Source organism: Ctenocephalides felis, unplaced genomic scaffold, assembly GCF_003426905.1.
Source record: "Ctenocephalides felis isolate EL2017-DRISC unplaced genomic scaffold, ASM342690v1 CF-g0.4_SCAFFOLD_01604, whole genome shotgun sequence".
NCBI lineage: Eukaryota > Metazoa > Arthropoda > Insecta > Siphonaptera > Pulicidae > Ctenocephalides > Ctenocephalides felis.
Window position 1 is genome coordinate 9,437,332 of NW_020537758.1, and position 9,035 is coordinate 9,446,366.

Genomic DNA, 9,035 nt, shown 5'->3' on the forward strand with positions numbered 1-9,035 from the left:
TTTGGCGAAGTCAGGTCTAGCCGTTCCGAAGATACGGGGCAAAAAGTGCCAAAAACGGTACCTCAGTTTTTGAGAGAACGGAGCCTCCGATTTTAATAATTCAAAAAACATTTTACTTGTATTGACAAGATGAAGAATTGATAAAATTTTCATGAAGGCAGGTCTAGCGGTTTCGGAGATTTAGTAAAAAAAGTAAATAAAAATGCCATTTGGCGGTCAAAAATAATAATTAGACTTATGCACATCAGATTATCAGATATTTTATAGAGATTTTAACAATAAGTATAAATTTTGTTTACATTCCTATGGGTTCCGTACCAATGTTTACGCTTTAGACGGCGACGCGGCGCTTACGCGCTTTGATAATTCGTCTTTATGCAGTTGAAGCAGTACGATTGCTTTGAAATAAAGTTTAGATCTTCCAAAATATGTCAAGATAAAAAAAACATTCTTTAAAAAAAAAAAAAAATTAAAAAAAAAAAAATTTTTTTTTAATTTTTTTATTCAAAAAAAAGTAATTTTTTGTCCAATTTATAGTTTCTCGAAAATCTTATTTTTTCGAAGTAAAATGTTTTTAAAAATGTTAATCGTTTTTAAAAAAAATAATAATATTTGGTACGGGAAGTTCCATCAATTTGCCTTAGGGCACGATGCCTTAATTGCCTTAAGACAGAATTCCACTTACAGCTAGTTTTATTTTTCTTTCAGCGTAAGTTAAGTTCTGGTGATGCGTCAGGAAGTGGTGAAGCAATGGATGTATCAACATCAGAAAAGAAAAAAAAGAAGAAAAAGAAGCGTGATGAAGACCCACCCACCGAACCAGCAGCAGAAGAAGCAGCTGCTGAAGAAGAGGCCACGGTCAATAATCTTTCAATACCAAATTTGCATTTTCTGTTTCTGTATCAACTCTAATATTTATTTTATCATTTCAGGAGGCACCAGTAGAAAAGAAGAAAAAGAAGAAAAAAGACAAAAAACCAAAAGAAGAAAGCGATTAGAAACTGACTTAGATATTATCATTTGAGTATGTATATAGAGAATTAATAATTTTCGATTCAATTTTAAAATTTTAGATTTATACTGTTAAAGGATTCATATTTTTTTATGGACGTCTATATAGTGTAGTAGAGATATTCTACTTTTTTCTAGTTATGGTTAAAAGAAGTGCATTTAAGAATATATATTGTTTGTGCAGAAAATATATATTTTATCTGTTTGACGTATTCGAATTTGTTTCGAATCTCTCTGGATGAAAAGGATGTAATATTTATTTTTTAATGAGAAAATAAACTTATAAGAATAGTATTTCGCGTTTAAGATTATTTGTTTAATATTTATTTCAGGTATTTACTACATATTCCTTGTTTATTCACTGGGAAACCAGACTGAAGGTATTGTAGTAATAATTAACTTCCCGTAGGGTAAGTTATAGTAACCACAATTTTTTTTATTGCATGTCTTTACTTTTCAGAGGTTACTGAACATTTTGGCATACCTTAGAAAAAATGGATGCATGGTGTGTGTGTGTATGTTTCAATGCAATGATTGAAAAAACATTCGATTCCTATCGCTAAAAAGCCGCGATGATAAGTTTTTACTCAAGACAGGTCCAGCCGTTTCGGAGACATTTAATTTGAACTAGCTGTAAGTGGAATTCTGTCTTGAGGCAATTATGGCATCGTGCCTTAAGGCAAATTGCTGGAACTTCCCGTACCGTAACGAAATGTTCGTGGAATACTGAATGTTTTCAAATAGATTATTATAAATATTGTAACATTGTCTAATATTTATAAGTAGACAGTAGAGTTAAAAATAAAATCTGAAATATTTTTGATATACAAAAAACTAAAAAAAAAATTAAAAAATTGGAAAAAAATTTTTTTTTCCAAAAACAATTATTTTGTTAAGACAAGCAGAAAGTTCTTTAAATCATTTAAATCGGACGCTTAGTTCTCTCAAAAATTGCCATTTTTTACATATTTAGCTCCATATCTTCAAAATGGCTGGGCCTGCCTTTGCCAAAAACTAATAAACACTTCTCCCAATCATTACTAATTGAATGTCTTTTAGATCATTCAAATCGGATACTCCGTTCTCTCAAAAATTAGATTTCTATTTTCTGCACTCTTTGCTCCGTATCTCCGAAACGGCTGGACCTGCCTTTGCCAAAAACTAATCAGCTCTTTTCCCTATCAATAGGAATCGAATGTTTTTTGAACCATTCAAATCGGTTGATCGGTACGCCCGAAAACGTGGGCGAAAATTTGTATCCATACATACATACATACACACACACACACACACACACATCCATTTTTTCTGAAGTATGCCAAAACGTTCAGAAACCTTCAAAACGTCGAGAAATGTAAAAATTTTCAATTCCGATTTTCGGCCCATTACAATAACTTACCCTACGGGAAGTTAAAAATCTTAATGAAGAAATCAAAATGATCTGTGAGATTTCTATAAGGACTTTTGATCCGTATATGGAAAATCTTATTTTTAAGAGGCAAATTGCTGATTTGATTGTTTTTATCAAATATTCAAAGATATCTATTTTATCAAATATCTCACAAATAGCACATGAAAGCACCCCTCTTCAGTTAGATGAGGAGAAACTAGATAAAATTTACTACGATTCCATGCCAACGAGAAAAATTGCATTTCAATAGCCCTAGATGCTGAAAACCAAATATTAAAAAAATAAAAATATAGCATTTTCATTTTTTTTGAAAAATTCGAAATGCTGAAATTTTCAAGGTACATTCCCTGTGACCTCAAAAATATGAAATAAAATTATTTCGGCTGAAATTCAAGAAATATGCATTTGAAAAATGAGAACTATGAATATATTTTCAAAAATAAAATTCGTTAAAATAGAAATTCAATATTGTTTGAATATCACTTTATTAAACATATTTACTAATACAGTTTGGACAGTCAATAATTTAATAATATAAAATAAAATTATTTATAACCAATTTACTGCTAAATAACAATATTACACTAGTTGCATATATAAGTATATTTATATATATATATATATATATATATATATATATAAGTATATTTATTTATTTATCGGTTTATATAAAAGGCCTTTGATAAATAAGTTAATTCATATTTCAAGGCGCAATTTACATTCATGACATAATCCCATTGTTTATTTTTTCTACATATATAATATATATATATATATATATATATATATATATATATATATATATAAATATATGATTTAGTAGTTAATTTTGATGTTGAAATATATGAGTGAGTTCTTGAGGGCGATACATCAAAGAAAAGGCAAAGATTTATAAAATAATCTTTAATTCCAAACGTTTCGACATTCGACATCCACTGATGATGACATTAAATTGAATGTCGAAACGTTTGGAATTAAAGATTATTTTATAAATCTTTGCCTTTTCTTTGTTTGATGTATCGCCCTCAAGAACTCACTCATATAAATAAATAAATAAATAAATATATATATATATATATATATATATATATATATATATTTGTAAATGTATAAATATCAACAATACAATTATATGATGTAGGCGTCAGAAAAATGCGGTGACAAATATATTTGTCACCAGCAAAATTCCTTCAGGCAATTTAAATTATAATTTACATTGCCTGAAGGAATTTTGCTAAAGAATTTCAGAAGTTCTAAAAAATAATTAAAATCACATATAATTGTAAAAATATTATTTAAAAATGCATATAACACATAATTCTATTAACAATCAGACAAAAGTTAAAATAATTTATCAGATAAGTTAGTTACAATCAGAAAAAATTGTTATCAAGTTAAGCTTAAAAAATCTGCAAATCTATTATAATTTATTACCCCGACGGCTTCGACTCGCATTCAGTGGGTTGTTCTTGGTAACTTTTATTAAAGTTAGACCCCCTCACCACGTTAAGGTGACAACCCTTCGAGGGGGAGGAAAGGAAAAAGGATAAGGGTTGAGGGATGAAGGTAGTGTTAGTGTTAGTAAATAAGAAAAAAGCAAACGTATTCATCATCATTTGTTGCCACACATTTACACACACACAATTACTGGCCACACGTGTACAACAGAAAATAATAATATTAATAATAAAAGGTGTATGGAATTCGAGGAACAGATGAGGAATGCGAGTGAAGACGTCGTCCTGAAAATTGAAAGAAGGAAAGTGTTCAAAGTGTCATAATTGTTTTCCATGGGTCATTGGGCATTGCATTGAAAAAGGTCCTGAAAATTGAAAGATGGAGAGAGGCATAATTGTTTTTCATGGGTCATTGGGCATTGGTCATTGCATTGTGGTAATACGCATTGAGACATAAGGAGCTGAAAATTTAAAAGATCGAAGACTCAAAGAACTGAAAACTTGAAGACTCAAAGACTCGAAGAACTGAAGACTTGAAGAATCGAAGAATTGAAGAGCTGAAGACTTGAAGAGCTGAAGACTTGAAGACTCGAAAACTTGAAGACTCGAAGATGTGAAGAGTTGAAGAGCTTAAAATAAACCCTACATAGCTGTTTTATTTGTGGCCAATTGAATTTTGTAATAAGACTCGAAGAGCTGAAAGAGAAGCCCTACTCGTGCGCTCTAGAGGGCCTTACATAGCTGTTTTTATTTGTGGCCAATTTATTTTTGTAATACTTTTAACCATTAAGTCTCGAAGAGCTGAAAGAGAAGCCCTACTCGTGCGCTCTAGAGGGCCTTACATAGCTGTTTTTATTTGTGGCCAATTGAATTTTGTAATAAGACTCGAAGAGCTGAAAGAGAAGCCCTACTCGTGCGCTCTAGAGGGCCTTACATAGCTGTTTTTATTTGTGGCCAATTTATTTTTGTAATACTTTTAACCTTTAAGACTCGAAGAGCTGAAAGAGAAGCCCTACTCGTGCGCTCTAGAGGGCCTTACATAGCTGTTTTTATTTGTGGCCAATTTATTTTTGTAATACTTTTAACCATTAAGTCTCGAAGAGCTGAAAGAGAAGCCCTACTCGTGCGCTCTAGAGGGCCTTACATAGCTGTTTTTATTTGTGGCCAATTGAATTTTGTAATAAGACTCGAAGAGCTGAAAGAGAAGCCCTACTCGTGCGCTCTAGAGGGCCTTACATAGCTGTTTTTATTTGTGGCCAATTTATTTTTGTAATACTTTTAACCATTAAGTCTCGAAGAGCTGAAAGAGAAGCCCTACTCGTGCGCTCTAGAGGGCCTTACATAGCTGTTTTTATTTGTGGCCAATTGAATTTTGTAATAAGACTCGAAGAGCTGAAAGAGAAGCCCTACTCGTGCGCTTTAGAGGGCCTTACATAGCTGTTTTTATTTGTGGCCAATTTATTTTTGTAATACTTTTAACCATTAAGTCTCGAAGAGCTGAAAGAGAAGCCCTACTCGTGCGCTCTAGAGGGCCTTATATAGCTGTTTTTATTTGTGGCCAATTGAATTTTGTAATAAGACTCGAAGAGCTGAAAGAGAAGCCCTACTCGTGCGCTCTAGAGGGCCTTACATAGCTGTTTTTATTTGTGGCCAATTGAATTTTGTAATAAGACTCGAAGAGCTGAAAGAGAAGCCCTACTCGTGCGCTCTAGAGGGCCTTACATAGCTGTTTTTATTTGTGGCCAATTGAATTTTGTAATAAGACTCGAAGAGCTGAAAGAGAAGCCCTACTCGTGCGCTCTAGAGGGCCTTACATAGCTGTTTTTTTTGTGGCCAATTTATTTTTGTAATACTTTTAACCATTAAGTCTCGAAGAGCTGAAAGAGAAGCCCTACTCGTGCGCTCTAGAGGGCCTTACATAGCTGTTTTCATTTGTGGCCAATTGAATTTGTAATAAGACTCGAAGAGCTGAAAGAGAAGCCCTACTCGTGCGCTCTAGAGGGCCTTACATAGCTGTTTTTATTTGTGGCCAATTGAATTTTGTAATAAGACTCGAAGAGCTGAAAGAGAAGTCCTACTCGTGCGCTCTAGAGGGCCTTACATAGCTGTTTTTATTTGTGGCCAATTTATTTTTGTAATACTTTTAACCTTTAAGACTCGAAGAGCTGAAAGAGAAGCCCTACTCGTGCGCTCTAGAGGGCCTTACATAGCTGTTTTTATTTGTGGCCAATTGAATTTTGTAATAAGACTCGAAGAGCTGAAAGAGAAGCCCTACTCGTGCGCTCTAGAGGGCCTTACATAGCTGTTTTTATTTGTGGCCAATTTATTTTTGTAATACTTTTAACCTTTAAGACTCGAAGAGCTGAAAGAGAAGCCCTACTCGTGCGCTCTAGAGGGCCTTACATAGCTGTTTTTATTGTGGCCAATTTATTTTTGTAATACTTTTAACCATTAAGTCTCGAAGAGCTGAAAGAGAAGCCCTACTCGTGCGCTCTAGAGGGCCTTACATAGCTGTTTTTATTTGTGGCCAATTGAATTTTGTAATAAGACTCGAAGAGCTGAAAGAGAAGCCCTACTCGTGCGCTCTAGAGGGCCTTACATAGCTGTTTTTATTTGTGGCCAATTTATTTTTGTAATACTTTTAACCATTAAGTCTCGAAGAGCTGAAAGAGAAGCCCTACTCGTGCGCTCTAGAGGGCCTTACATAGCTGTTTTTATTTGTGGCCAATTGAATTTTGTAATAAGACTCGAAGAGCTGAAAGAGAAGCCCTACTCGTGCGCTCTAGAGGGCCTTACATAGCTGTTTTATTTGTGGCCAATTTATTTTTGTAATACTTTTAACCATTAAGTCTCGAAGAGCTGAAGAGAAGCCCTACTCGTGCGCTCTAGAGGGCCTTACATAGCTGTTTTTATTTGTGGCCAATTGAATTTGTAATAAGACTCGAAGAGCTGAAAGAGAAGCCCTACTCGTGCGCTCTAGAGGGCCTTACATAGCTGTTTTTATTTGTGGCCAATTGAATTTTGTAATAAGACTCGAAGAGCTGAAAGAGAAGCCCTACTCGTGCGCTCTAGAGGGCCTTACATAGCTGTTTTTATTTGTGGCCAATTGAATTTTGTAATAAGACTCGAAGAGCTGAAAGAGAAGCCCTACTCGTGCGCTCTAGAGGGCCTTACATAGCTGTTTTTATTTGTGGCCAATTGAATTTTGTAATAAGACTCGAAGAGCTGAAAGAGAAGCCCCACTCGTGCGCTCTAGAGGGCCTTACATAGCTGTTTTTATTTGTGGCCAATTTATTTTTGTAATACTTTTAACCATTAAGTCTCGAAGAGCTGAAAGAGAAGCCCTACTCGTGCGCTCTAGAGGGCCTTACATAGCTGTTTTTATTTGTGGCCAATTTATTTTTGTAATACTTTTAACCATTAAGTCTCGAAGAGCTGAAAGAGAAGCCCTACTCGTGCGCTCTAGAGGGCCTTACATAGCTGTTTTTATTGTGGCCAATTGAATTTTGTAATAAGACTCGAAGAGCTGAAAGAGAAGCCCTACTCGTGCGCTCTAGAGGGCCTTACATAGCTGTTTTATTTGTGGCCAATTTATTTTTGTAATACTTTTAACCTTTAAGACTCGAAGAGCTGAAAGAGAAGCCCTACTCGTGCGCTCTAGAGGGCCTTACATAGCTGTTTTTATTTGTGGCCAATTGAATTTTGTAATAAGACTCGAAGAGCTGTAAGAGAAGCCCTACTCGTGCGCTCTAGAGGGCCTTACATAGCTGTTTTATTTGTGGCCAATTTATTTTTGTAATACTTTTAACCATTAAGTCTCGAAGAGCTGAAAGAGAAGCCCTACTCGTGCGCTCTAGAGGGCCTTACATAGCTGTTTTATTTGTGGCCAATTGAATTTTGTAATAAGACTCGAAGAGCTGAAAGAGAAGCCCTACTCGTGCGCTCTAGAGGGCCTTACATAGCTGTTTTATTTGTGGCCAATTGAATTTTGTAATAAGACTCGAAGAGCTGAAAGAGAAGCCCTACTCGTGCGCTCTAGAGGGCCTTACATAGCTGTTTTTATTTGTGGCCAATTTATTTTTGTAATACTTTTAACCATTAAGTCTCGAAGAGCTGAAAGAGAAGCCCTACTCGTGCGCTCTAGAGGGCCTTACATAGCTGTTTTTATTTGTGGCCAATTGAATTTTGTAATAAGACTCGAAGAGCTGAAAGAGAAGCCCTACTCGTGCGCTCTAGAGGGCCTTACATAGCTGTTTTTATTTGTGGCCAATTTATTTTTGTAATACTTTTAACCATTAAGTCTCGAAGAGCTGAAAGAGAAGCCCTACTCGTGCGCTCTAGAGGGCCTTACATAGCTGTTTTTATTTGTGGCCAATTGAATTTGTAATAAGACTCGAAGAGCTGAAAGAGAAGCCCTACTCGTGCGCTCTAGAGGGCCTTACATAGCTGTTTTTATTTGTGGCCAATTATTTTTGTAATACTTTTAACCATTAAGTCTCGAAGAGCTGAAAGAGAAGCCCTACTCGTGCGCTCTAGAGGGCCTTACATAGCTGTTTTTATTTGTGGCCAATTGAATTTTGTAATAAGACTCGAAGAGCTGAAAGAGAAGCCCTACTCGTGCGCTCTAGAGGGCCTTACATAGCTGTTTTTATTTGTGGCCAATTGAATTTTGTAATAAGACTCGAAGAGCTGAAAGAGAAGCCCTACTCGTGCGCTCTAGAGGGCCTTACATAGGTTTTATTTGTGGCCAATTGAATTTTGTAATAAGACTCGAAGAGCTGAAAGAGAAGCCCTACTCGTGCGCTCTAGAGGGCCTTACATAGCTGTTTTTATTTGTGGCCAATTGAATTTTGTAATAAGACTCGAAGAGCTGAAAGAGAAGCCCTACTCGTGCGCTCTAGAGGGCCTTACATAGCTGTTTTTATTTGTGGCCAATTTATTTTTCGTAATACTTTTAACCCATTAAGTCTCGAAGAGCTGAAAGAGAAGCCCTACTCGTGCGCTCTAGAGGGCCTTACATAGCTGTTTTTATTTGTGGCCAATTGAATTTTGTAATAAGACTCGAAGAGCTGAAAGAGAAGCCCTACTCGTGCGCTCTAGAGGGCCTTACATAGCTGTTTTTATTTGTGGCCAATTTATTTTTGTAATACTTTTAA

At 35.3% G+C, this 9,035-nt stretch overlaps 1 protein-coding gene across 3 annotated transcripts in view; it reads left to right on the top strand.

Annotated features, from left to right (window-relative positions):
- LOC113372995 (H/ACA ribonucleoprotein complex subunit 4) overlaps nucleotides 1-9,035 on the top strand; it is a 32,164-nt gene that overhangs the window by 5,852 nt on the left and 17,277 nt on the right. The window contains exons 9-10 of one of the 3 annotated variants that reach the window (XM_026613330.1): nucleotides 709-858; nucleotides 933-1,175. The exons of 1 other annotated variant lie outside the window; for it this stretch is intronic. In XM_026613330.1, coding sequence (XP_026469115.1) covers nucleotides 709-858; nucleotides 933-998 — 216 coding nt within the window. In that variant the 3' untranslated portion in view covers nucleotides 999-1,175. Of the gene's footprint in view, nucleotides 1-708; nucleotides 859-932; nucleotides 1,177-9,035 lie in introns of those variants that run through there. One more of the 3 variants, XM_026613331.1, reaches the window with a different exon arrangement.